Source organism: Anas platyrhynchos, chromosome 27, assembly GCF_047663525.1.
Source record: "Anas platyrhynchos isolate ZD024472 breed Pekin duck chromosome 27, IASCAAS_PekinDuck_T2T, whole genome shotgun sequence".
Classification (NCBI taxonomy): Eukaryota; Metazoa; Chordata; class Aves; order Anseriformes; family Anatidae; genus Anas; species Anas platyrhynchos.
In genome coordinates, this window is record NC_092613.1 from 8435258 (window position 1) to 8463202 (window position 27945).

A 27945-nucleotide genomic window follows, 5' to 3' on the forward strand; every position below is an offset into this window, starting at 1 on the left:
TATGTGAGCAGATGACTTTATTTTTTCTGGGCCCCACTATTCGGTTCCGACTGATGAAGCTTCCCATTATGTTCTGTTTTTTCAGTTACGTCCCTGAGTGCTTCCCAGGGCAGCGTGGCTTTGATTCTTCTTGGGAGCTTAAGTGCTGCCATAAAGTAAATACTTGTGATCAGGTAAAGACAGAAATGTTCCGTGGCTGGTAATTTCCAAACAAAAGTAAACCATAAAACAAACACTGCCTTTCCCCTGCAAACACCCCAAAATACAGCGTTTTAAACAAATCAAAGCTCCGTTTCACTTTCTTCATATACCCCGGGACTGACGCAGCCGCTGGGCGCTGACAGCACCAGCCGAGTGTCCCACTTCCGAGGCTCCTCGTCTTTCAGCTCGCTGCCAGTACAGCTCACGGCCGCCCTCAGTGCTCTGCGGGGTCCAGCTGGGTGGCCACTGCCCTGTCCTGTCTCTGTCCTGCCTCTGTCCCCTGGTGAAAGCAGCAGCACACGAGGGGCATATGGGGAACGGGGAAAATCCGCTCCGATGCCGCGTGGTGGTGGAGCCTCTGAGATAACCGAGGGGTAAGTGAAACCAGCAGGCTGCGTAATGCACCCAAACCCTGGCCTACTTTAGAGCACCGCTGCCGAGTGACTCATTTAAGTAGCCGTGGCACTCTCACAATTTTACCTTCGTTAACTGAAAGAGTTAATGCTTGCAGCCTTGGCTGCAGAACATGTATGTGAGGCTCGAAGTCCCATGTGCTCGGTTGCATAAGAAGCCCTGTCTTGTGGCACTGAGTCGCTCGAGCACTACTTCTCTTGGTCACACAGAGGTCTGATTTCCTCTTGCATCAGACACAACAAACCGTTTACTTTTCTTCTATCCGTGTCTGACTGCTCAATGCACAAGGGTCAGCCTCTTCACCCCCGCTAAGAGCCTGCGCTGCTCTCCCACATCCCTGGCTCATACGATTTTTTTTTCTTTTCGGTAGAATCCTATCTGAGAAACCGGGAGCTTGCAATTCTCCTCATTTGTGCCTGCGTGTAACAGGTGTCATTTTCAGTGTAGTACAGACAAATCCCAAAATAGCTCAGGCTCTTCAGACGCTGTGAAGAGAAAAAAATAGTGGTTACTTCAGCTTTGGTTGTAGTGAAACACCCGAAGCTCCCAGCCAGCTCCGGAGTCCAGAATTAAAATGGCAGATGCGTCCGTGGAGCAATCCCTCTCCTGATGCTGTCTCTCGGTGGCCTGCTGGCTCTCTCGCTGTGCCGTACGTGCAGGCTGACGCATGAGCTCCCTCGTACAGCGCCGGCTTTCCATTAGCTGCGCTTTGATTCCCAGCTGCTCCATCTACCACCGATCCTCCTCCACATTTTCTGGTTTCGAGGCTCCGGGAACTTCCCCTGCCTCGTGCTGCAGTCGCCTGCCCCGGATCGATGCGAGGGATTGCCCTGAGGGGCAGGGGCAGGCGGAGGGGGCTCGGCGGCATTGTCTGTGTGCTTGGCTCTGCTGTGCTGAAATACAGAGCTGCTGGGGAACTTTCTGTGGCTGATGATTGGATTCTGGCGACTCCCAGAACGCAGCTATTAGTTCCCCTGCCTACACTGAGCGTTTGGAATCTGTGTGTGTGATAGCACTTATTAATACCGTCCAGATTTAGAGGAGCCTATACCTTACCAGCACTTTCAGTACCTTATCTGACACAGTGCATCTGCCCAGCGGCCGAACCACATTCTGATCAATGTCTTGTGGCCAGCAGAGCAGGGGCGTGTGGATCCCACAGCAGTTTCGTGCTTTTAGGTCCAGAAAAGCGTGTCCTGGTGTGAGCAGCTCCTTTTAAGTCGCGTGGTGCTACCAGCTATCTGCTGGCCGAGTACCTGCAGGACGTGGGCCCAGATCACTTTATTTTAGGAGGCCAGGCAGTGGTTCCTGTCACCGAAACAGTTAATTGCGAAGCACTAACTCTCTACTGGAACGTGTGTGTGTGTGTGTGTGTGTTTTTGTTTTTTAGAGCCAAGATGATTTGCTTTGGGTTTTTTAAAGCAGAAACCACCACAAAGTTGGCTGTGGTTTCAGCTGCGCTTGTTCGAGATTTGTCCTGCTGACTACCAATCCTAAAAGAGTTAACCTAGTGAGCGTGACTCAGAAACAGAGAAGGAGATGCGAGGCTGAGCGGCTCGGAAGGCAGCACAGAAGCAGAGGTGAGGAACATAATAATTACCAAAAAAAAAAGGTGCAGAGTCCAGGAGCGACGCTCCCCTCGGTGTGCCTGGCCCTGGCACTGCTGGCACGGGCTCCCTGGAAGGCTGCAGTTCCGCTGTTATAACACAGGGAGCAGGCTGGAGAATTTAGAGCTGCGTCACAGAGCTCAGCGAGAGAGCAAGCTCCGTCGATAGGTCTACCAGCAACAGCCCTGCTGCAGCAAGAGGGGAGAGAGGCAGCCAGAGAGGGAGAAAGGGCTCAAGAAAGAGAAGTAACACCAACACCAGGGACTGGGCTCCTGTCACCATCCGGAGTCATTTAGAAAGCAGATTTGGGCTCGGTTGGCGTAGGAGGCTTCGCCCGTTGACGATGCTGGAGACCCGGCGCGCTTAATCCCACGGGGAGGGAGAGTGGGCAGACACCGAAAGGGTTAACGGAAAGGAAATTTCTGGAACCTTCTATTCTGCGGCGCTACACAGCAAGCGGAGGGCTGAAGACTGCGCAGATGGTGCACGGGCAGAGCTCTTCGGTCCGGTTCGTCTTTCCCACGTACGTACCCTTTGATCAGGATGGGGCTCGAGCTGCATCTGCGTTTTGTGATTGTTTGCCGGGTGTCCCCTTCCCCCCTCGTCCCTAACTTCGGCTCCCCGAGTGCCTTTATTATTATTTTGGCTGGGTACGACTGCTCTGCTCTGCGTCAGAGCTGTTTTCTCAATGGAGCGACGGCGCAGGTTGTACTAACGCCGCTCTTGCCGGCATTGCCGTAATGCAGAGGAGGGAAGTAGTCGTGGGGGAGAGATGACAACTTTGCAAAGACTGCTGCTTTCCTGCGCTGCTCGGGCTTTTTATTCCCTCCCGTCTCCCCGAGGGCTGGCGTGCCGGCGAGGCTTTGGCGCGGGGGTTAACAGCCACCAGCCGCCCTGCGCTCCCCAGCTCGCGGCTCTGTCACTGCGCAGTTCGCCAAGCGGGGAGCGCTGACGCAGTGTGAGCATTGCAGGGCACGCCGGGCGGCTTCCCCCAGCCCCCGGGGGGGGGGCACACAGGTAGGCGCTGCCTTCCAGACGCTTCCACGAAAGGGGTTAAGGGGCTGAGCCGGGCCGGGAAGGCAGCGCTCGGGGATTGAATGTCATCATTTTGGCGTTGGGGAGTTGTTTACCTTGCTCGCGCCGTGTCTCCGTGCTGGCAGCCGCCCAGCCCGCATGTGATCGTCCTGCCCCGGACTGCTGCATCATGAACCGGGGGCCGGGGCCGGCTCCCCATTGGCCGGGGGAGGGCTCTGCGCGCCGAGGAGAGCCCCGCGATTGGCGGAGGGAAGGGCTGGCAGGTGAAAAGCCCTCGCGGATTGGCCGGCAGCGGGGTGTCAAATCTGAATGCTGGCTGCGAGGCTGCGAGAGGGGCTGCGGGGACGGGGGGGCACGGGAGGGTGCGGGAGGGCATAGGGAGGGTGTAGGGGTGAGGGTAGGGGTGAGGGTAGGGGTATGGGTAGGGGTATGGGTATGGGTATGGGTATGGGTATGGGTATGGGTATGGGTGGGGTATGGGTGCGGGTGGGGGTGCGAGCATGGGTGTGGGTATAGGTGCAGGTATAGGTCTGGGTATAGGTCCAAGTATAGGTGCGGGTATGGGGGAGAATCTAAGTGCGAGTATGGGTGAGGGTATAGGTGTGAGTATAGGTGTGAGTATAGGTGTGAGTATAGGTGTGAGTATAGGTGTGAGTATAGGTGTGAGTATAGGTGCGGGTATGGGGGAGGCTACGGGTGCAGGTATAGGTCCAAACATAGGTGTGGGTATGGGTGCGGGTACGGCTGCGGGAATGGGTGCGGGTATAGGTGCGGAATGGGTGCAGATATGGGTGCGGGTCTGGGTACAGGTACAGGTATAGATCTGGGTACGGGTGCAGGTATAGGTGCTGGTATGGGTGCAGGTATGGGGCCAGGCACGGGGCCCTGCCCGCCCACGTGCCCCGCGTCACCCCATGCCGGTGCCGGTGTGGTTTCGCTTTGCTGCGCGGCTGTGGCGATGACGTGTCAGAGCTGCCAACCTCGGCCAGGGGAACTTGCTCGGGTTTGGGGCTTTTTTTTTTCTCCTTTCTCTCCTGTTTTCTCTCTTCTGTCGGTGGGAGTTGAGTGTTGGTCGCGCTGTGAGCCGCTCGGGGCAGGGACCGAATGTGGCAATCGCGTGGCGGGATTAACGAAGCGGAGAAGGCTCCTGCCCAAACGCCGTCATGCTGCCCGGGCAGGAGTTGGTTGATGTGGGCGAGGCGAGGGAGCGCTGCCGGCAGCCCCGAGCCGGGGCTCCGCAAGGTCTGCAAAAGGAACCAGAGCGTTAGGAAGAAGGCAGGCAGAAAGGACGACTGGGACAGGCTGGGGAAGGAGGGACGGGAGACCGCAGACAGACAGCGGCTCCAGAAAGGATGAGGAAATGAAGATGAGGAGGAGGACATTTTTCTCTCTTAACCATTTACTATACTATTTTTTCACCTCTCTTCTTAAGTGACCAGCAATGAAGATGGGCAACTGTGCCTGGAAGTTCTGAGGACACAACCAGCTTTGAGCTTGGTCCCTCTGGCTGAGGAAGTCGCCCGGTTATGCAGTGGAGTGGTAACTTTGCTTTCTCATATAGCAGGGAACATTATTCCACAGCCTTTCATCATACCAAGGCTTAAACAAGTTTAAGGCCGTGCTAGCATAAGCATTTAATCTATATTACTCACTCACTGACATCGCAGGCGTCAGGTCTGGTTGTTTAGCAACAACCACTGGGTTTAGAACCAGCTCAAACGAACTGCGGGTGTCTCGGTTACTCCGGCAGGAGCCTGTCCTCTGAACGGCAGGCGGAGAGGGGAGAGAGGCTGTGTGGACACACGGACACCCGCCCCGACCGAATTTTGGCTGCTATAAAGGCCGTACGCGTTGCAGTTTTATCCCCGACCGTTTCTTTGCGCAGTAACCTAGAGGGGAGGATACCGTTTCCAACGGCAGTGCGGTGGCAGGAACAGGGAGGGAAGAAGCAAACAGACAGTAGGTGCCACTCCCCGGATCCTTCCTCTTTCCCATCTCTACCTTCCTTGCTTCCCCTCCTTTCCTGCCGGATTCCGCGGGGAGTTTCAGGCTCTTGCTGCAGTCGTCACAACCCCTCCTGACTCAGAGCCCTCGCTGGCTGTAGCTGGCTCCCTTGGAGCATCCTCGCCTCCTGCAGCGCCAGTTCCGCAGAGCAGGGGAACAACGGGAATAGCAGCAACAGCGGTGGTCCCTGCAGCAAGACGGACAGGCAGAAAGACACAGTTACACAGGAGCAATGCAAGGCAGCCGCGGAGGTCAGTGTGCACAGCCAGGAGCTGGCCTAAGAAACGATGCTTGCTTTCCCGGGAGAGCGGAGGGTTAAGCGGGTCCGAGCGGACAGCCCTTTGCGTTCCTCCCCACCACAGCTGCGTGGTGGAGGCCCCGTTAGTTTGCAAAGGTAGCGCTGCGTAATGGCAATTCTCAGCCCTTTGGACGTAGGTGCAACTGGCAGCCAGGCACATGCATAATTTGAGTATCAGCGTTCGGTGTAGGGATGTGTTTATTTTTGCTCCTTTCGCTGCCATCGTTTGGCCACGGTGATAGTTTAATTGTGACTAAGCGCAGGCAGGAAAAGGAGACCGAGAGACGAGAGGTATTTCAATGTTAAACTTTAGCTGTAAATGTCATTATTCGGGAATTGAGGTTACTGTCAGCAGGTAAATCTGGGGGACTTGCAAGAAACAAGGCTAAGAAGGGGACATGGCATATTTCTGTAGGACAGCAGTGATTCTGTGCATGTGATACTGTATGTGATGTCTACGTGGCAAACTGTTCCATAATGTTTTTCTGTGTGTTGCCTCGAAAGGACTTGGAAAAGCTATGATTTCGTACTCCCTCTGACACTCGTGTGTGTGATATTGTTTAAGCTGATTCATTTCTCAGTATTTTGGTTCCCTTCCTTTGTAAAGTAGGGTTTGTTCTATCTCCCAGCCTTGGTGCGGCATTGTGACGCAGTGATCGTTAGTGCTTTGGGTCTGCTGGCAAAATACGTGCAATTTTCCTGGGAGTTTAGACTGTTCGAGGATGCAAAATTTGGTAAAGTTAAGAATTGCAAATGCTCAGGACATAAATTTAAAAGCAGGAAAGCATTACCAGCTTATTCTTCTGCGATACCGAGAGAAAGCTGTCGGGGCGATGAGACAGCCATGATATCTTTCTGCACTTGTTTTGCCGATGGTCATGTTACATCTGTGACGCAGTCCGTTTTTGCTGCTCGTTCCTGTCTCTGCTCTGTGGAGTTGAGCTGATCAGGGCACAGGCAAGAAGACGGTTAGAAACATTAATTTAATACCGATGTTAAAGTTTGCAGCCCTACCTGACGTGGCAGGGATTTCGGCATCCACCTATTTTACCACCCACGATCGGTGAAGGAATTCAGATGAAGGCGACAGCACCCCTAGCCATTTTGTTGCACGCAGAGTAGACTCTAAGCCTGCAGTGCTGCTGCTGCTGCTGCTGTTAATTTCCATGTCATACAAATACAGCGCTGGGCTCTGTGTCAGGAGCTTTACTGATGCTGTGAAAAGCTTGCAGTCTATGAGGAAACGTTTCTCTTTTCTTATTTGGGAAAATTCGCTAGAACATCCAGATGCCAAGTATTGCATCCTCACTCCTCTTACAAATCACTTCCAGACCTACTCAGAAAATTCACGGCTGCCTTGCATGTTTTCTAAAACTTGTTCATGGCATTTTCTTACAGTTTAATAAGGGTGTGGCTGGGGGGGAGGCTGAGCTTTAAGCTGCATCAGTTCAGTATCGGTATTGCCGATGCTAACGGGGAGCTGTATACAAGAGCGAGTCGAACTGCCCATACTCTCCATAGACCTGCCCATAGATCCAGAGAGTCCCCAGCCCAGGTGACAAAGCCGCCCTTGTTATGGCACAGGAAGGGAATTCTCTACCCTGTTCTCATGCACTCAAAAGTTTTGGTGCAAAGCCGGCATAGAAATGGCCAACCTGGGAATCTCACAAAATGGTTTCAGCAGCGCTGGGAGGCACGCGCCGTGTATACTGGCACGGCTCCGGGCGAGGGACAGGCTCGCTGCAAGGTCACTCCCCTGCCTCCTCCTCACTGACCACTTGGTCCTGGAACTCCCGCTCCCTGGTTCTTGAAACAGTGGCAGTACCGGAGCCCTGAACCTGGAAGTGAGGCTTGAAAATTAATGCTACTGCGGTAGGGGGTACACCGAGTCTGAAAGTATAGATCCAGAAAAATCCTGGATCTCAGAAGCATTTAAAGTTCAGATCTGTAATTTGCTTCTTGAGCAAACTACAAAAACTTGCTTGAAAAGGCTTCCTCTGGCCTGCTGGGAGTTGGGAGTAGCATATTTTTAAGGACTACGCATCAACTCGCACCATGTTCCAGACGAGAAAAAAAAAAAAAGTCTCTGCATATCTGCATATATCTGAATTTCTGTTCCCGCAGTCTTTATCAGGTGGACTCCGCAGGCTGCTCGGAGCTCCCCGGTGTCTGTCTCTCCTGTGCTTTTAGTTTCAGGCACCACAGCTCCACGGCTGCCTTTTTCCCTGCCAGATTTCCCCATTTTCTCAGGGGTTTCTGTCTGTCCACGTTGCTAGCATTTTCAGTGGGTGCAGGGCAGCACCAGCCCTGGGCGTGCTGCGGGCAGCACCGCGCGGCCAACGCCTCGAGGATCTCGAGGATCTAGGGCAAAACAACTTTGTGCCACCTTTGCAGGAACAAAGTTCAGCTCAGGGGCACGTCCTCAGGTCCTGTTACAAGGAGAGGAACACGGGGCTCCAGCAGAGCCAGCAGAGGCCCAGCAGGGCTGCAGGGGGACCCTTCCCCCTGGCAATTTTGCCGGCCCCCTCCCCAGCAATCCTGCCCCAACCGTGCTCAAAGCCCGCTCCAGCCTCCGGTGGCATTATTCTCTAGTTTCCAAAGGAAAAGAACCTGGCTGCTAATCCTGATGCCAGTGACGACTCTTCGCCTACAGGGAGGCATATGTGATAGCTTGTCTGCTAAAAACTGAGCCAACACAGTGTGATTCAGACCTTCAGCTTTCCAAGGAAGAGAGCTATTTCTGAGTTAAGCACATCTCTTCAGCTCCCCACACAAACAATCTTTACCCAGTGCAAATGGTGCACAGTGCGTGTCCACCAGCAGCCGAGGGGTTTACATTTGGCCGTACAGCCCAAACGCTTCCTAAACACCGAGGAGGGCTCCCAAACACAGCAAAGCTTCTGTGAGAGGAAGGATGATGGGAATCGTGGGAGCAGACACAAACCAAACAGCCCAGGTGCTGGGGGAGCCAGGTCCGTGCTTTTCTCCAGCTTTTTTTGCCAGGGCCTTCTGCTGTGGGTACCGAGCGCGCTTTCAAATGTCAGGTTTAAGGGCAGGTTACACTTCTGTAAACATCTGGCAGTAGCCGCGTCCTTATGCTCCTCACTGGCACAGGACACTGTTTTCTCTTTTCAATGACAACGAGAAATGTGACTTCCCTTGACATTACCTAGAACTGCAGTGGTGGGGAAACACCATGTTCCTGCACTGCCTATACAAATCACAACAATAACCTCCCTGTGACTCCGTTCGAGACCTGCAATCAATACTTTATATTCCGAGGTGATGCTTATGTACAGAAGTTAGGAACAGAAAATTACTTTCCTGGTTTCAGCTGCCTTGGTGGGGAATATTTTAAGGTAGTTAGTGCTGTAACGTGCTGCTCAAACAAGCTGTGTGTAGCTAAAGCTGATGAGCTCTCAGCGCTGCACTTTCCTACTGCTCTCCCATGACCCAGGTCATGGAGGTGCCAGCCTTCCCTTCCCTTGGGGGAGTTTGCCCAATTTCACCTCATCGTTCCTTGTGAGATCTGAAATCCTCAATAGCGCTCAGTGGTTCAGTACTTCCCGTGCCCTCCGAACGGGCTGTGGCTTTGCCTAGGAACTCTCATGAAAGCAAAGGTGGAAAAAAACTGCCTGGCTCCAGGCAAGTCGAAGCAATTTCAGATTTGCAAACAGGAAGCAGATTAGAAACTGTCGCCCTAATGGCTTGTGCTCCCGGAATGGTCACCCAGCCACAGCTGTTCCCTTCGGTTAGCTTCAGGGAAAGTCATTCCAAAGAATAGTAAGTACAACCTTTCGCTTAACAGCCTGAAACGAAGTTATGGGATAAAAAAAATAAGTCTTGCAAGTAAATCCTAACTCTCTTGTGCTATTGCACTGTTAAGAATCTACAAGTTGCTCCAAGAGATCTGCAAATTAAAGGTTTATTGCATTTTTTAAGCTCACTTCATTAGACCGAAGCACAGAACAGGCAGATCAGTATGAAATGAAGGCTGGTACAGCCCACCCCGACAGCCGGTGTGCCTGGCCCAGCCCTCAAACTGAGATCAGCTGCACCAAAGCACCAGGGCGATGCCCACACTGACCGCTCAGCACCAGTTAGGAGAACCCAGGTGCTCCCCAAACCCTGCTGGGAGCCAGCTCCAAAGCTCACCCCAGCCACACATGGGGGAGCACAGCCCGGCGAGGGCCCCTGCGAAGAGGAAGGGCAGCGGTGCACCCCTCGGGCCTGATCACAAACCACGCTTTGGCCATCAGTGATGCTGCTGTCAGCTGGCCTGCCCTAAATAATCCAGAAAAGAGCTACGTATGTCAAACAGGCAGGCATAAAAACGGCCTTCCCCTACCCCAAAGTCTCCAACACTCAGGCTATTAAAAAAAAAAAAAAAGGATCAGGACGATGGGCAGCTCGTTGTCCCCTTCTGCAGTTAGACAAACGCAGCGAGCACTCTGCCATTGCCATTATGGGACTGGAAATCAGTGCCCCAAAGGCAGGCAGGGCTCACACAGCCTGTGCCCGAAGGCCCCACAGGCTCCTACCCCCAACACGCCAGGGACCAAACTGCTCTTTTCTGTTGGTGGTGGGGCACAGACAGCATAAGGTTCATAGACCCAGAGTGCCTGGGTTTTCACTTTACCGTTTATACTGCAATTCTGTGGCTGCAGTAGCATTAATAGATTACAGGAACAGACCACGTTCGCTCAGGAACGTCATCTGGAGGTTTTATTCTGTTCCTAACGACAGAGAAAAAGTCTCTGTTGTGCTCTAAGCTCCCAGGGGACGCGTGTGTTGGCGCTGCCCCCAACAGCAGTAGCATCTCCAGAGCCACCCTGCAGTCCCGAGCACCAAACCCAGGAAGGCAGCAGCAGCGACCCTGCCTCTCCTCAGCCTCGGTCAGCGCTGCTGCAGCTCCAGAAAGTGCTGCTCAGCGATGAGCTCAGGCTGCAAGTCAGGGCACATTTGTCCATACCTGACCTACGCAATTCCGCGCAGTAACAGAGCAGCACAACAAACAGATGCAGTTACACGCTCCCCTGAGCTGAGGAAGCTTTTTTTTTGAAACCTTAGAAGTTCACTCACTTCAATTCCCCTTACAGGTCACCACTTGCACTGTCACACCCCTCTGTCCTGCACCTGGCCCTGGTCTGACTCATTCCTCGACTGGGGGATGATGCATCGAGCCGCTCTGCCTCGGATCCACATGCGAAATGGGAGCATTTCCTCCGGGGGAGACCGGAGGCCGATGAACCACGAGTTTCATTCCGGCTTTTCAAAATGGAAGAAAAAAATTACGATGCACACAGGGTCACGCAGAGGGCTTAGCTCACTGTAGAAGCCCCAGAAAGTGCCTTAATGTACAAGCTGTGGGCTCTGAAAACCAGGTCTGCAGCACCTGGGCTTGTCTGGTTCGTGCAGACTGGATTAAAGGTCGGCAGCCAGGGAGGAGGCTCCCTTTCATGGGGGAGGCAGGGATTTCTTCCCTTTTTTGACTTGTCTAGAGGGCATAAAGCAGTGTGAAGTCCATGAAAGGCTTTGAGATGCTCCTCAGAAAGAAGCTATAGAACTGTACTGCTGCTAAAATGTGTCTGAAAAGGAGAAAAAAACAGAGTGATAGGGCTGCACTTGCTATTACTTAGCAAAAACCCCGGGACATTTGGCAAGGCCAGCAGTAGCTGACAGGATGTCTCTGCACACGTGTGTGTCCCCACAGGTATATGTTCAACACGCAGCAAATGCTTGAGACAAGCAGTTTATTTATTTTTTTCCCCTGCATGCACATTACCAGTCGAGCACTGCCTATCACGTGGTCCTGAACTGCTCTCTTTTTCTCCTTCCTTCTGCACGCTGCCTGCCCCGGCATGCCACTAGGTTTGGAAAGAAGAGCATATGCTGTCAGGGATGTGTCCCCCGTGAGAGGTGTAGCTGCAGTTCAGCAGCAAGGGCTGACACCTTCTGGCTGCTGGGAGGGCAGGGGAGCTTGCTGAGGCAGAGCAGGATCTGCAGGTAGCCTGCAGGAGGGGCATCATCATCATCTTAATCACGCTGAAAGGAAATCTGTTTTTAATCAAACTATAAATAATGAATGAGCCGTTGGTCTTCAACTGCTGCACGATATTTCTGGAAAGATTGCTGTGCTCTGGAGGGTGGAGGGGAAGGTGCTCAGACCCAGCTCCTCAGAGGCACTCGGGGGCTCTCCAGGCCTTGCACCTCCAGGGCAGCTGGCATTTTCCGCAGCACAAACACACCTGACATTCCCAGCAACTTCCTTGAAAACCTTATATAAAGATTCCTGTTTACTGTTCAGGCACGTGCTTAATACTAAGAAGAAGAAAAAATACAAAGCAGCCCTCACTTGGAGCCTGTTTCCAAAGGATGCTGCTGGGGTTCTTTATCTGAACCTCTAGCCAGCAGTAACTCTCAGTCCGGCTTTTCAGTAGTAAATCTTTATGCTGATAATATAGGATGCCTCATAAATAACTGTGCCAGCAAGATGAACACTGGGGAGGGAACCTGCTTTCCACTTCTCTTTCACCCTGCTGCCCTAGTTAATGGATTTAGAAACTCCAGTAAATACCCAGACAGCAATCTAGTGCAGTTCTCCCCCCGCCCCTTCTTGGAAGGACGCGCTGTGTTCCCTGAGCTTTCCTCTGCTGTCCGTGGGTGTGCATTAGATGTAGGCACTGAAGCAGATTCTTGGATCTGGTTACAAAACCGATGCAAGGAGTTGCCAAAAACCCAGGGCATCGATAAGTAAAAACTCACAACTCCGCTCCTGCCCAACTTCATTCCGTGTCGCAGCAGCTTCTGCATCAGCACAGGTCACACACGGCGGCCAGGGTCTGAGAACTCCCAAATGACACGTGTGTAGCTGTTCACAGGCCTGAAGACCCCCCGTATGCTCCCACACACTCGCTGCAGGTTAACCACCACGGCTGCGCCGTGCTACGGTGCTGCTCACACCTATTCCCTTCCCAATAACCGTCAGCCGCTCATTTTCACACTCTCCTACCTCCCTGGCAACTTTTGTTGAACCAGTTGCAGTTATATTTGCAACTGCTCCCTTTTTAGGCTTCGTTCTGGCCCACAGCTCAAAGTTGTTTCCATGTCATTTATTTTCATTAAACCTTATTTCGTGCTCGCGGGATTTGGAACTCCTCACAAAAATCTGCATCTCCTTGCTAATTAAAAGCATGCTACTTACAAGCCACGGGATGAAGCTGACAAAGTGCCACCGTGACAGTCAGTTTCCTTTCCCTATCACAAAAGCACCCAACTTCTCTTTATCTATCTGTCCTCTCTGATGGCACAGAGGTTATAGCCTGGCTGTGACTGCAATAGCATCAAACATTGCTCCTGTACGACACAAACTTTTTATTCCTCCTCCCAAACCAGTAGCATCCTCGGCACTACAAAGTCAGCCCTTTTTTTGCCCCTAGCTGCCAAGAGCTTTGCTTTACCTGGCTACCAAAGGAAATTGCACTCACTGCTATAGCAGGAGGCTCCTTCATCATGTCTCATTGCTCCTATATCAGCCTCAACTAATGCCGAAAAATGTGTCAATAAAATACCTATCCTGAAGTTCACTGTCTCACTTTCTAATAAAATGAAATCAATTAATTTTTCTCTAGGTACGCTGGAGACGGAGGATTTGCTCTTTCAACCTGCAGCCATGCACAGGATCTGTCTTCCTCTGGAAGCTGGTTTCACATGGTGGCTTAGATTTTCCCACTTTGTATCTAGCACCATTTGAAATCAGTGTTCTAGGAGCAAGAATTACAGCGTGGGAGGAGATCAAGCAGCTGCTAACTTCACTGACAGCCTTTACTCCTTAAAACAGCACTTTTCCAATCATTAATTGTTCGACACCCATCCATTTTGTAACATCACCTGACTTCTAGACACGATGCAATCACTGTACGCACCCTCTCAAGCTAGGGCCACAGCAGCAAAGTCTTCCTTCAAATGTATTTTACTTAATAAACAATGGCTGTGAGTTAAAGTTGTCCAGAGTAAAATCATCCGAAGGTTGCATGGAAACCAACGCAGCGCTTCTTGCCTGTCGAGAGGCAAGCAGCACATCCCCTTCCCCGTACAGTCGCTAGGACCCCAACATGTAAGTTACTCTGACAGTTTGATCTCGGCAGTTAACAAACCAAACGTGACTTCAGTAATCATGCTGAAGTCACACCAATGCACACACAATCCACTCTTTTTCCTAATTTTTTGGAAGTTTACCATTGTTGCCTTCCAGTAACGTTTTGTTAGACTTCTATACCTTTGCATCCAAACCACTAAACTGAAGCTAAACTATTTTTGCCTGACCTCACCTGCACAAACATGCTCACATACACAAAAGGATGCTCGCTGTGTGGATGAAGCACTTGATCAGACCACTGAATAGTCTTCTTTAAAGAACGCGTAGCTGTCATCTGCAAGAGGATTCTTCTCTGAGCCAGGAAAATGTCTCTTACACAGGCTGACCGATTTCTCTTGGTGTTCAGAGTCTCAGTTTTTGTCTAGCACCATTTGAAATCGGTTATGATGTAGGGGGAAAAGCAACAATAATGGAAAACTTCATTCCCCCCGCCCCCAGAGTCCTTATAAATAAACGCCATCCGAAGGCTGCTCGTGCTTCACAAACACGACTGTTATGCTCTTCTGTTCTCTGACCTGAAGTTACACCTCCAGGCCGAACCACCCGCACAACAGGAGGACAGTCAGCATCCCGTTCAACTGGGACGGGTGCTTAAAGAGAAAGCGAAGCATCTGCTCAAACACCTAACAAAGATTCTTCAACTCAAGCAAGCCAGGGCCCTTGCGACCAGCTATATTCCTTGTGCTATGTTTGCCTTAACCTGTTATTTACTCAGACTTCTTTTCTTTTAAATAAACTTGTGTGCTACTTGGTATTGGGCTCTGTCTCAGGTAGACAGATTACGTGCTTCCCTGCTGGACCCGATCCAGTCGCTTCACGTATTTCAGTCCCCAGGTTCACACCCACCACACTGCTCGAACCACGCTCAGAGGCATTCACACCGATTCTGTAGCCCCGAGGAGCCCACCAACCACCACGCACAGCTGCATTTACCAGTAGATGGCAACACGAGGGCTTTGTTACACCCAGCCTGTTTGTTAGCACAAAGTTCACGTGCTCACAGTGCAACGTGCCTTGCTATTGCCAGTTCAATTCTAAAACAAATCACATTTTAGAAAGTGATAGAGAATTCATGACAATCAGGACAAAATCACTTCTAGTATTGATGTCAAATTGCCCAGTAGCTGCCTATCCTCCTACCCATGCTCACAGGAATCCCCAAACTTTATATATAGCTTCTAAAGCTGTATAGTCTACGTACTGTCATCACTTGCAGTCCGTACCAACTGGAGAAGCACAAATTAAAAGCTAGAGCAAATCATTTTTCTAGCCCACCCTCTGCAAGTTTGTGCCTTTACAAGGCAGCTGACGACACATTTCTTTGCAAAGAAAATGAAGTTCATTTCAAGCGTGAACCTCACACAACTAAAAATAATCACATTCTACTCAATATTTTACTTAAAAACGCCCAAGCAATATTTCCCTAAAGATTACAGCTATCACCCCCTGGACAGAAGTGCCAGGGCCCTCCACGGGCTTTGCTCCTGACGCAGGGTTACATCAGAACAGCCACACGATAAGCTGCCTCTTCTCCATCAAGTTTGGTAAAAATTGAGGTTCACAAGTGAACACTTCGGTTTTGGAGGTTCTAGGAAACCCTCTGCTCTTCCAAAAGACGATCAAAAGACTACAAACTGCTCAGGAAATTAACACACATTCTCTACACTATGCATCCAGGTGTTTTAAGTAGTTTTCCATACAAAGTGCAAACTTCCATCTCGACAGTTACCACCTACTGCAAATTTGGTACATGAAAAATTACCTTCTAGAAAAATGGAAAGCAGCTGTGTACCACATGATGAATGAAAGACAAACACGGCTAAAAATACATTTTTTTTTTATTTGCAATATTACAAACCATCACTAGTCTTTACATTGGGGAAAATATAAATATAAAGCCACCTTTTACAGTTATTTCACTTTAGCGATAAGTGCGTTTCAGCGCATTTTAATATTGGAGATGCCATACAGAAGCTGGCTAACAACCGGCACGCTCAATTCCCAATATATTATAATATCAGAGTAATTACAAACAATTATCAAGCTAGGTATCAGCTATTCAAACGACTACAAACAAGTGCAGCCAAAAGCCCTCTTTAAATAACCCGACACTGTTACAAACTCTAGCAATACAACTGCTGGGATCAACCCAAAGTCCTAAGAAACCCTAAATAGTTTGATGATGTTGAGACAATCCATTCACCACCGGGGACAGCAGCGTCAATCTACCACAGACGAGAACAGTTTAATGCTGCCTCGGCCATCTGAAGTGAGGCAATTTGTTTTTTTTGTTTTTTTGTTTTTTTTTTTCCCCCCTGGGAAAACTGGTTCTTTTTCCCACAGATTCACAAAGCCAGAACCTGTCCTCATTTAGCTTTTGATTTTCATAATGATCTGAAATAGCCAGTAGGCATTTAAAGTAACAGCCAGCAGTGCGTGTCTGAGCCTCGGTTCAAGGCAAATTCTGTGATGGGAGCTCCTGGAGTCACCATTTCGAACAAACCCTTTCATAGCATGGCTGGCTACCTAAAGACAGACCATGTCTTCCCACATCACCAACATACCCGTTCTTTCGCTCCTGCAACTAAGGTGGCTTGGTCTTCCCTTACTGTGAAAAAGGAAGGGAGCCAGACAGGGACAGGCTCGTGTCTCAACAGATATCCACACCACCTGCATTACAGAGCTCGACTCAGCATAGTAGTCTGTCTACAGGGATTTGAAATGCTGTTATATGGAATATATGATTATAAATAGTAATTAAAAAAAAAAAACAACAAGGAAGCTAAACCCACATGGCACCCTTTCTATCCTAAGAAACAACATAATTATCTCAGAAACAGATCAAAAAAATAAAAATTAAAAAAAAAAAATCAAGCATCACAATGATCTTAGAGGATGGCTACCACAGATTTCAAAGCAGTTTATGGTTAGGCACCTTCTGTCAACAGGCCAATGAATTCAAAATCAGGGGATGCTCCGCTATGGAATTCAAGTTTCCTTCAGTTTCCCATTGCAACAAGTCCATTATGGTGTTTCTGGGACTAAGCCAAGGAGCCAGGAATACAAATGGCTTTTTTCCTTCTTAAAAGGCAATAGAAAAGCTATAAAACCGATTCAAAGGCACATTTTAATCCATTAGATATACAGAAACGACCTTGGGCAAACAAAAAAAAAAAAGCATATACAAGATCTAAACTGATCATTTCAAGCGGACAGAGCCTTAAATGGTACTTATCTCTTCAGGAAATAATTAAAACATTTCAGAATACAATAATCATCATTTATACCCCCCTTGACCGTGAAAATGAATGAGAAGCACATGAGAATTTTAGCGAGCAGAACTAACATTGCATAGTCTTCCGTACGGAAAGAGGAGCACTGCAGGTGGCGGGCAGCAGCAGCCGGTACTGTGACAGTCCTGCTCGCAGCACTCCTGCCGACACAGACACTGGTGCATGCTACACGAGGTGCCTTTAAGTCCATTTCACATGCACAGAAAAGATGATAGGAGTGACCCACAAAGGACAGCAAGGATGGATATTCTGATTTTTTTTTTAAATCCTATTAATGATCTCCTACTACAGTTAATCAGTAGTATATAACAGTACAAGAGAGATTTATCTGCAGGAAGTTAATGCACTCATTTTCCATTTCTGATAGGCACATTCAACTGCAAGTTCCCCTCCCACCCTCAGAAAGGGTCATTCATGCTTTACAGCTCGTATATTTGGCAGTACATGCAGTGCTGTCACTCTTCCTACAAACAAAAAAACAAGGCAAATCAGAGAGTTTACATGTAAATAGTTGTTACATTTATTCTGAAAGCACAGCCTTAGTTTTATTAAATCGACACGTAAAATCATGAAACTAAATCATTTGTCCTCTTTTTACTCAGCAACTGACAAACTGAGATTTTTGCTTCATTTTCAGCCACTAGGCTACTAAGAATGACCTGAATGAAAAGCATTTGATCCAGTTGGATCATTTCAAGCGATGAAGAGACAATGCCCTAGTATTATCAGGAGCTTAGAACAGGTACAGGATTCCTAACTCATTTGGAAGCTGCATCACATGCAACCCTTATGCTATTTTATGCACAGTATGATGGTTAGTACGTATTTTATAACCAGAAGCCAAGTATTAGTAAGAATTTCGATTCTGTAGCCTGCTAACAGCAGATATACAATATTTAAACATGAGGATTAACATTTATAGTCACATCCACAACTACTTATACCCATATGCGTGTATTTTCACATTCTTGAGTAACTCATCTCTTCTTTTACAGAAAAGAAAAAAAAAAAAGAACAACAAAACTCAACCAAAAGCAACAAACCTCTGCACTATTGCTTGAGGTCTCCAAGGAGTTGTAGATACAGGAAGAAAAACTTGGGAGCTAACAGCGTGTACACATACCAGCTGGTATGGCAGAACATTAATTTCTCCTATTGCCATGAACAAAAGGGAAGACCGGAAATAAGAACTTGATTCCTTTTTTCTCTCTACAAAAAGAAGGCCGACTAACCCAGAAAACTAATCTCACCTCTATTACGTACATCTTATTTCATAGGTAAATATAGTATTTATTTGTGTGCACCATCTCAAACTTATGACAAATACCCAAAAGTCGCTTGGTCTTTAAAAAAATAACTTAAAAAGGCCATTCATTTGAGAAGACCTTCACGTTAAAACACATTTTTTCAATCATTATCTTCTCAGAATTTGTGCAATGGAAAAAAATCAACACAAAGACACAAGTTTATAAAACCATTTGTAGAGCAAATTCTAGCCATTAATATAGTAATGACAAAATGCCAATAAATACCAGTCAAATTAATCTCTCCTGTCTTAAATTTGTCCTACTGCAACAAGGTTTAAAGAGTCAGATTTTTAAAAGAGCTCGTTTGGACTCCAGACAAGTGCAATTCCAGCCATCGTCAAATGCACCTGACTACAAGATTAAGTGCTAGTTTAAAACATGAGAGAAAACTCAACTCCAAACAAGCGACTGTATTTTGGCACTTTTCAGGCCCCCAGAACTCTAAATTTGAAAAGAGAAACTGCCTTTTTATAAAAGGTCTAAAAAGATTGCTTGCACTTTTTGTAAAGAAAGCTAAAAATGCAGATGTATGAGTCACTAGTTCTGAAAAGCACATGGTCTGGTTTCCTCTGAAGGGATGCACACTGTCTTTATAATTCCAGTGTCCGTGTGCTGTGGTAAAGGTGGTTTCCAGTTCCAACAGACTTCTAATTACAGGGAATTACACTATTAGTTAACAGAGTAATGCAGTGTTGTAGCCCATTTCACGTTACTGAAAGAGGCACAATGTTCCACTGAGTCCGTACACGGCTTCAATCACACAGAAAAACATTACTAATTCTTTGAAGCCAACCTAAAATTAAGATTTGTGATACGTGATCAGCGGAAGCTACCATTTATGGCACTGAATGACAGTTCTTCTGGTAACACATCCTGTTCTCACAAAATGAACAAACAAGCATAACCTTTCCTATAGGAAACTGAGGTGTACTGGATTCCATGCTTCCCCTGAAATTGAGTAAACTGTAAAAAAGACACTTAAGCTTAAAGCAAATGTCCAAATGAAACGGAAAGCATATACCTTTTAAGATTCAATTAAGTCATTTGTGCAGTTTCTTCCATCTCAGCTGGCACATTAGTTTTTAAAATACATGTTTCCTTGCAATTCTCATCAACTGTATAGGAGCTGAACAGCAGAAGGGGAAAAAGGTCTAATTGAATATATCCTATAAAACTGACAGACTGGACATACAAGCGACAGAGGGTGAGAAAAGATTTGTGCTGTAGTTTGAAGACAAACCCAGTCAGTGTGAGGTACTAGAAGCACAATGGGTCAGAAAGGCTCGACTACGTCAGGAATCCAGGAAACTAAACAGTGAGATCTAGACCTTAGTAAAAGAAGGTCAGGTTGGGCTTTCAGATAAGAATGCGATTTAATAGACGCTCACAGCGATGAAGCTTAAGGAAAGCACTAGGTGTAGCAAGATGTTTCATGGCGTGGGATTTTCAAGAATACAACATTCTTTCATTTTTGATGATCCCTTCCTCGTTCTCCACACTGAGAAGTCTCTCCACACATGAAGAACACAAAGTGCTGCCCTAACACTCTTAACTCCCCCTCGGACTATCCGGGTTGCAAATTATCTGAGCCATGGGTGGTGAAAAGCAAGTACTCAAAAGCACCGCAGTGCTCAGCAGTGTGCAGGTACGCAGCCTCTGCCACTCTGCTTACAGGGCCACTGCGGCCCTTGTAAAGATACCACATTGCCTACATAGAAACACTAAGGCTAAAACCTTGCTGGATGTCACCTAGCTTCAGGGGTCTCCCAGGTAGGGCTGTGTGTACTGTACTATGAACACAAACTGCAGGAATATTTCCTCTGGTGGGCTTTATTATAAGAATCCCTTCCTTCATCTCACATACCCCAAAAATCTTTTAACAAGATCTGTTGGAATTTAAGTCAGTTCAGATGAGATGCATATAGTATGCGTACCACCCAACTTGCTCTGCATTTTCAGTATTTTGCCTGTTACAAACTATTCCTCCACTTTTTTTTGAAGAAGGTAAGATAAGAAATCACTACAAGAAGCAATGCACAGTGAGGCATTCAAATCTCCTGCCAACCCGCTATGAAAAAGCATACATTAACAACTACCCGCTTTGAAGATGAAATTTAAAATGCCCTGCGTTCCACTAAAAACAAAATACTACTATTTATGCATTTGATATTTTACAGTTGATTTTACAAGTCTGTAATGTAGGGATACCAATCATTGCTGCTGCAGAAGGATAATGTGGATCTACACATTATACATTCCAGTTGCAGAGCCAGCTATTTGCTTTTTCAAACAGTACAGGAGGACCATTTTAGGTCAATTTCATGTGCTTTTTTTTTCATTGTAATTAAGTCTGTGTTATTTTAAGGTGTTTCTGATCCAAAACACAGTGGTTGTCCAGGTCCCCTCACTACCATTGATACATCTGTAGAAGCAAGGAAGCCCCTTAGCTCACCTCCAAGGCTTCCAAGCTCATTTCAACCCCTCTAGCTCTTAAAGCCTATGGAGACCTCTAGTGATGCCAGATGCTTACTCAGGCAAGAAAGTAAAGCAGGTGAAGCCCACCCAAGCCAATACTACCACTGTTTTTAAGAGAAAGTGGCATGTTTTAAAGCAGATGCAAAATTACTTTCTTGGTAAGTGTACCTATGTTAAATATAAACCCAAGCACAGTTTTTCCTTCCCTAAAAATAGCACAAGCATTAATTAGCAGCTTATTTGAATAAAAGATACAAAAACAAAGTCTAATATGTTGTTAGGCACTTTAGCTTCCCATCAGCTGCTAAGCTTACATATAAACATTAGGCATTTGAAACAGAAAAGGCAGATAAAGCTCAAGAAATTTAAATATATGTTAGCATTGCTTTTGCTCAGTCACAGAAATTGGCAATAAAAAAAAAAAAGCAGGCTTACTCACCCTTCTTGTGAAAAGCATTTCTTATAGACCCAGAAGGCTGCCAGGGACACCAGAACTACTGTAATCACTTCAGGAAAAAAAAAAAAAAAAAGCTTTAGAGTGACAGTCACTAACTCACAAAAAAAAATACAGCCTCAAAAATTAGCACTGTCTTCACCCAGAGTCCTGTACAACTCCCTCTTCTTACAACACTTAAATTTTCATGGTTTATTTCACATGTGTTTGATGCTTTACTCAAGACTCTTCAAGGTAGATCTGCTCAAGAACAGTGATCATCAAGATGGCAAAACACCACCAGTTCAGGAACATTAAAACAACAGCCCTGTCACAACAGCCTAACTCTACTTTTTAGATACAGTTTACAAGGAATCAGTGGTAGAAAACCACATTTGTAAAAATGTGTTTGTTATCCACTTTTCTAAGCACAAGGACAGAAAGATGGAGTAAGCACTTCAGTTCATTGGCAGTTATTTATCTGCTCATGCTTTCAGTACACCCAAATGTTGAAGAGTTTATGAAAGTGACAAAGTCGCGGACCACTGCCTTTGAAATCTAATTACATATATGAAAAAACATTGTACAAAAAACTGACTTATAATTGCTAAGTAACCTTAACTTTTTTTGAATTCTGCAACTTCAGAAGACATTTCTAAAATTTTAAACACTAAAATAATTTTAAAACAACCAAACCTTTAAAATCATTTAACATTACTCTAGTCACAGATGAAGATGACAATATCAATTCCACATAAAAAATAAAATTCACATCGTGTATTGTTCAGGTTCTAAATGACACTTACCACAGATGATGGCGATAACATAGGCACCTAAAACAAAACAAAGGAGTGTTATGAGGAACACATCTTGTTGAAGATGTTACACAAATGTATGTTATACAAATATTCATTAGGGTATTTCAAACAGGTCAAGCATTTTTGCCAAGACAAGCCTTGCAGCAGGTCTGTTTACATGGCAACTTCTATTTATTTTAAAATATTCCTATTCTTAAATGGACTTTTACCAAAACCTTGTTTTCTTACGTCAAAATAAAGATGGAAGTTTGCATTAAATGACTTCTCCTGACTATAAAGGTATGTTCCCAAGAAGTAAGTTTTCTGTTACATATACTTTTATCCTGTGAGAAATTCTTGCAGTTCATACTTACTTAAGTGGCAAGTTGGTACTTCAGGATTCCATTTGCCTTCTCCCATATACACAATACGATCTGCACCGTGTAACGTGTAGCCTGCGTAACATTCAATTGTAATAGAATCCCCTTCAGCATACTCAGGTTTTTGTCCATAAATTACTCTGCCATGACTAATGACTGGAGAGGAATCATGATGTACAGGCTTACCTGAAAAAAAAAAAAAAAAAAAATTAAAAATTCAAGAATAGAGCTGGTACATGTAACAGATCAATGATGTTGCCAACAAAAAGCCCATGAAGCCCCTACAGTTGTGTAAATATAAGAAGCTTAGTCACCCTCAAGACATTTTACATGGAAAGGCTGCCTGCTTCCTATAAGCCGTAGATACTTTTGCTAATGGACACGTTTCAGACACATTAACAGAAATACACATCCCAACTCCATCAGGACAAACTGCTGCATCCAAGTAAGAACCTCTCCATTTATAGCATGAGCGATCACATGATGCAGAGTGAAATGAGCATAAAGTTTGTCATCAAAGGAAGAATCTTCAGAAAACACTCCCACTCAAGACCTTTCAAGCAGACTTTTGAATTTTGTCAATTTCTATACACAAAGCTAAGACTAAACTAGGACTCCAAACAGGCACAGAACTCTCCTCACCTGCTCAGATCACAGCCCAGGACACTCACCACCTATTAACAGAACCCAGCTGTGCCCAGCTGGGCACGCTGAGAGGTACCTGACTTTCAGGGGCTGCACACTGTCACATCAGACATTTGGAACTTGTCCATCCTTGATTTTACTAATTATGAATTCTACTCACATGCACAGTTTTGTACAGAGCTCCATGTATTTTGTCCTTCACACGTTACTGTGATCTCTTCAGCACCATCAGGAAAAGCACAGTGAAGATTGCACCTTAACTGAACAGACTCTCCTTGTTTGTATTCAGACTGCAGCGGAATCACTTGTCCATGTGAGATCTTTGGGGCACCACATCTATCTTCAGTAACTAATACAAATATTAATTAGTAACTCATACTGAAATACACGCAGGAGCTAGCACTGAAATTTAAAAGCATAGTGATAACACACTTTAAATGTTTTATAATTCATTAACTCACTCAGTATATATGAATTGCCATTGTATGAGAAAAATAAATCAGTATACCTGAATTGCTAAAACTTCTAGCATACCTTCTCAATTTTAAATGCAAATTTTTCCTTTAGAAGACTTAATGAAACATCACTGTAGGTATTTGTTAGGGTAGTATGATCATGATATAGCAGCTGAGAAATCCGTATCTGTTGGTTAATTATTTTCCTAAGAATCATCCCCAGATGCCTTGTCAGACCCATTCATTAAACAACACTCAAGTGCACCTTTTGCCAAAGTGGTTCTCGTTCTTGAGAGCTCATTACTAGAATATACATGTAGGAAATCCTCTCACTGTACTCTGTGGCAACATTCCCCCTCTCTCTAGCACAGAGAAAGGAGCAAGGTTGTAGAAAATCCTCTGCCATGTCCCATGCAAATGAGTCCTAAAAATAATTGCCTGTCGAAAATCTAACAACATACTGCACGCTATACAAGGTGCCTGGAAAGCAAGAGTTGAAGAGCTGGGTGAGAACACATTCAGACGTGATGATTTTGATTACTCTAGGATATTATGAACTCCCTCATCGTGCATAACCCTCATATTTTCCATCACGATTCGGAAACACACCTCTTCCTGTATTTCTGTATGAAACCACTTGAACAAATAGCGTGATGCTATAGTTATGTGGTAGCATCACGGGTAAGTCCATGCTGCAACTTCTATAGGCAAATCTGCAATTCAACTCATTCTCACCCAAAAATTGTTAAGAATCATGTGAACACCTAAAACAGCGTCCATAGAGGAGGCTCAATGTCAACTTCCTCAGCTTATGATTTCCAACTACAGTATACTGACTTCAAATTTTAGCTAAGACTTACAACACTCAACTTACAAGTTGGATTGCTATGTCTATGTAACGACTTACCTTTTTCACAAGTCGGTTGTGGAGGATGCCAGGTGTTATCTTCTTGACAGGTAATTACATCCCGTCCGATCATGAAATAGCCTGGATCACATTCAAATGTAACGGAGTGCTGGTAGCTGTACAGAGGTCCAAATCCACTTACTTTTTTTCCATTTGGAACTTTTGGGTTTTCACATTTGACCACTGAAATAGGAAAGAGGAAACCCAGTTCTGAAACATTTGTTAACAGTATCTTTACAAGTCACAGCTAGTCCTAACCTAGCTTCACCACTCTTGCTCTTTACACATTCTTTTATCAGATACTCAGGCTTTATGGTCTGAGTTTCTTCACTTTATCCTTGTCACTTCTACCAATTGCATACAAACTGATGGGTTTGCCCTTTTTTTTAAAAAACAAAACAAAACAAAAATTTATCTTAAGTTCTAAGCCATTCTGTGTCATAATCAATCAATACCCACAATGTAGTTTATCCGACCTCCATCGGAACTACATCAGCTTATAGCAGAAGATAGAAGTTCCTCCTTTTCTGTAAGAAAAAACATTCACCTCCTCACTCAATTCCAAAAAAGGTCAGATACTGAAGCTTTGGAGTCTGACAGGCTACAATAAAGAAGTATATTTTAGAGCTAACAACCTTTACATTGTGGAGGTGGTCCACTCCAAACTCCATTTAAGTCTCCATCAAGCGTGCAGAAAATAGAAGGTGTACCAACCAGCGAGTAGGGATCTTCACCTCTCGGTGCATCATTGCACCTATAGGTTACTGTTGTTTGATAAACATACTCAGGTACTTCGGTGTAGTACCCGTTGGCTATACTTGGTGGTGGTTCACAAGGAACTCCTAGAAATAAATCACACATTTTAGCTGACAGAATTTTGTTACCTTGATCATCTATGTTACCATTATTTCTTATACATGAAAGTGTACTGCACAGGTGCTTTAAAATAAGCTATCACCATCTGAATACAAACTTAAATGTGGTCCTAATTTACTTACGTTCACAGAAAGGAGGAACTCCATCCCAGTCAACAGCTTTATTTTTAACTACACAGGTAATTTCACTACTTCCACGTATTCTGAACCTAGACAGGTAAAAACATTTAAAAGAGGTAAAACATAAGAAACCTCATTTCTCAAGGAAGGAGCTAGAAACTTTGCTTGCGTAATTCCGTAATTCTGACTATGGGGACGTGACATACCACACTTCTGTTGTAACGAAAATGGTATCTTAAAAGAGTCTATTTTGCTAACAGTCTCCACTTTGAAAGTGAGAGAGAAGCAAATGAGATGTCACTACAGGAACGGATGGAAACCTTTCCATGTACCCTCTAATACTAATACCTTCAAGTTACTAACACTAAATAAATAAATTGTAAAAGGAAAGGAAGAAAAAATCCTTGTAAGAGGTTAGCACTTTTGAGTTCATTTGCTATATGCAGACAGGTGGGTTATTATTCAATAAAGCGCAATGAGTGGATGTTTGCTCCCTGTGCCACAGGAACATTAAAAAAGGTTGTTAGTGGTTAACACCGTAGTATTCGCTAAAAACCTTAAGCCTCGGTTGATGCAAACAGCAAGTAAAGCCAGGGAATTAAGTTTAGATGTGATTTTATTTGCCCAAGGTATAAATCTGGAGATATTTCAAGTCAGAACTGAAATGAAACCTACATAAGAAAGTTCGGTTTTGGTTCAATCCTGGTCTAAACAGGAAAAAAAAAAAAAAAGAGAAATGAAAACTTCACCAAAAAACTCACCCTGTGTGACAAGAAAAGTTAGCTTGTGAACCAAACGTAAGATCTGTCACATGAACAATACCGTTTTCCAGTTCTCCTGGATGCCTACATTTTCTCGCTGGGGAGAAAGGGGAAAAAAAATAAGTCTACATCCTTGTAGTTATATACAATGACTAAGTCTTTGTCGTATGCTGTCCTTAAAATCACTAGTATTTTTCAAGCTTCCTTTTAAATTGTAAAAAATATTAATTCTCACTTGAAAACAACTGAAATCATCAAATCACAAAGAAGAAAAGCAAGAGTTTAAGCACACGTCACCTGTACAGAATTCCTCTGTTGGCGACCACCTTAAGTCTTTACCACACGTTCGATCTAGCGACTTCCCAGGGATTTTCATATACCCGGGGCGACACACGTATGTCACTGTGGTTCCAACGGGAAAGCTCTGCATTGTGCTGAAACTCTCCGTCAGCTCCGCGTACTGCAGTCTTTCCGGAGGCGAACACACCTCTGCCAGAGCACAAGGGAAGAAAAAGCAACACTTAGATTTATCAACAAGGAAAGAGACAAGCTGAGGGCAGGCTAGTGTGGTAGGTTTAAGAATGCATCAATAAATGAAAGCAACAACGTTCTTAAAAGCCAGAACTACTTATTTATTGAGATTTCAGGTTTTCAGTTCGTATTTAGAGCACATCCAACGCCCAACTCCACGCTAGCACCGGTTAATCCACCATTTGTTGCTCGCCTTGCTCTTTAGCGTTCTGCCTAGGCAACGCGTTGCTTCCTAGCGGCTATTTTTTGTGTTTGCCTCATTCTTGCGGTGAGATACAGAAAATTTAACCCCCTGCGTGCTCACGGGGAGCACAACACCCGCGTGGGAGGCTGTGGGGAAACCGCAGGGGCGGAAAGCAGCAGGGTGGCAGCTGCCCTTCCCCTGGACAAAAGGCCGCTGCCGCAGCGCCTCGGACAAAACCCTTTGTGCTCCTTTGTACACCCACCGCGCCATAAAATAGCGTTAAACAATAAAACCACCGCCCCCCCCCCCAATGCAACCCCCAGCCCAGGGGCTGAGCCAGCTCCCACCGGCACCAAGGGGGCCCCACGCTGCGCTTAGCAGCCAGGTCTCGCCCCCCGCCGCCCCCAGCCCTCCCTCCCCTCAGCTCCCCTCGCCCTGTGAGGCGAGGAACGACCCCCGGGACCCCCCCCGGGGTTCCCCCCCGGTTCCCCTCAGCGCCCACCCGGTTCCCCTCAGCTCCCCCCCCCCCGTTCCCCTCAGCGCGGCCGCTCCCCCTCCATGGCGCCTCACGGAGAGGGCTGAGGGACAAAGCGCCCGTTCCTCACCCTCCGCCCGCGCCTCGCCGAGCAGCACCACGACCACCACGACCAGCAGCAGCCCGAGGCCAGGCGGGCAGGTCCCCGACCCCGTCCCCGTCCCCATGGCCGCAGCGCCCGCTCCGCGCCTCTGCCTCAGGAGACGCAGCGCGGGGCTGGCGGCGCATGCGCCCTGCGCGGTCCCCGCAGCGCGGCGGGAGGGGGCGGCCGCCATGGCGGGGCCCGGCCCGGCCCGGCCCTCCCCGGGAAGGGCGGTGCCGCTGCCCGGCCTGAGGGGGCCCCGCTTCCCCCTCAGGAAAGGCTTCAAAGCGTGCTCAGTAACAAAGTGAAAATAAACGCTTCCGTGTGCGGATTTTTTTTTTTTTTCCGTTAAAAATAAACTGCGGGTGGGGCTTATCTAACAGAAGGGAACACTAAAACACTAATAAGCCGAGATCCGTTGAGATGGGGGGCGAAAGGAGGGACAAAA

General features: G+C 46.7%; 1 protein-coding gene and 1 long non-coding RNA gene across 7 annotated transcripts; one reads left to right on the forward strand and one right to left on the reverse strand.

Annotated features, from left to right (window-relative positions):
- On the reverse strand, nucleotides 1-27705 carry CD46 (CD46 molecule). 6 transcript variants are annotated; one of them, XR_011805054.1, is made up of 14 exons: nucleotides 27486-27705; nucleotides 26463-26654; nucleotides 26166-26262; nucleotides 25408-25493; nucleotides 25045-25251; nucleotides 24410-24592; nucleotides 23208-23396; nucleotides 22397-22588; nucleotides 22032-22058; nucleotides 21232-21298; nucleotides 6351-6501; nucleotides 5259-5448; nucleotides 3353-4501; nucleotides 1-1100 (listed from the first exon to the last, which is right to left on the reverse strand). XR_011805054.1 is itself a non-coding variant. In XM_072028285.1 (12 exons), the coding sequence occupies exons 1-11, from the start codon at nucleotides 27688-27690 to the stop codon at nucleotides 19353-19355; spliced, it is 1536 nt and encodes a 511-aa protein (XP_071884386.1). In that variant the 5' UTR covers nucleotides 27691-27705; the 3' UTR covers nucleotides 15538-17474; nucleotides 19339-19352. The 6 variants fall into 6 exon arrangements, 2 of the variants coding, with proteins under 2 accessions (XP_071884386.1, XP_027300570.3); XR_011805053.1 differs by having other exon boundaries at nucleotides 2216-4501; XR_011805052.1 differs by adding an exon at nucleotides 4910-5016 and having other exon boundaries at nucleotides 1-4501.
- Nucleotides 2605-14469, forward strand: LOC113839905 (uncharacterized). Its single transcript, XR_011805056.1, has 3 exons — nucleotides 2605-2745; nucleotides 4690-5512; nucleotides 13191-14469. It is a non-coding gene; the product is annotated as an uncharacterized lncRNA (long non-coding RNA).
- Nucleotides 27706-27945: the final 240 nt, after the last annotated feature.

Coding starts and splice junctions, on each gene's coding strand:
- CD46 (XM_072028285.1), bottom strand. CDS start 27,690: ATGGCGGCCGCCCCCTCCCGCCGCGCTGCGGGGACCGCGCAGGGCGCA. Junction 22,589..23,207: donor CTCTGTACAAAACTGTGCAT/GTGAGTAGAATT, acceptor TTTTTTTTTCAG/GTAAGCCTGTACATCATGAT. Junction 19,444..21,231: donor AAATGCTTTTCACAAGAAGG/GTGAGTAAGCCT, acceptor TCTGCTGTTCAG/CTCCTATACAGTTGATGAGA.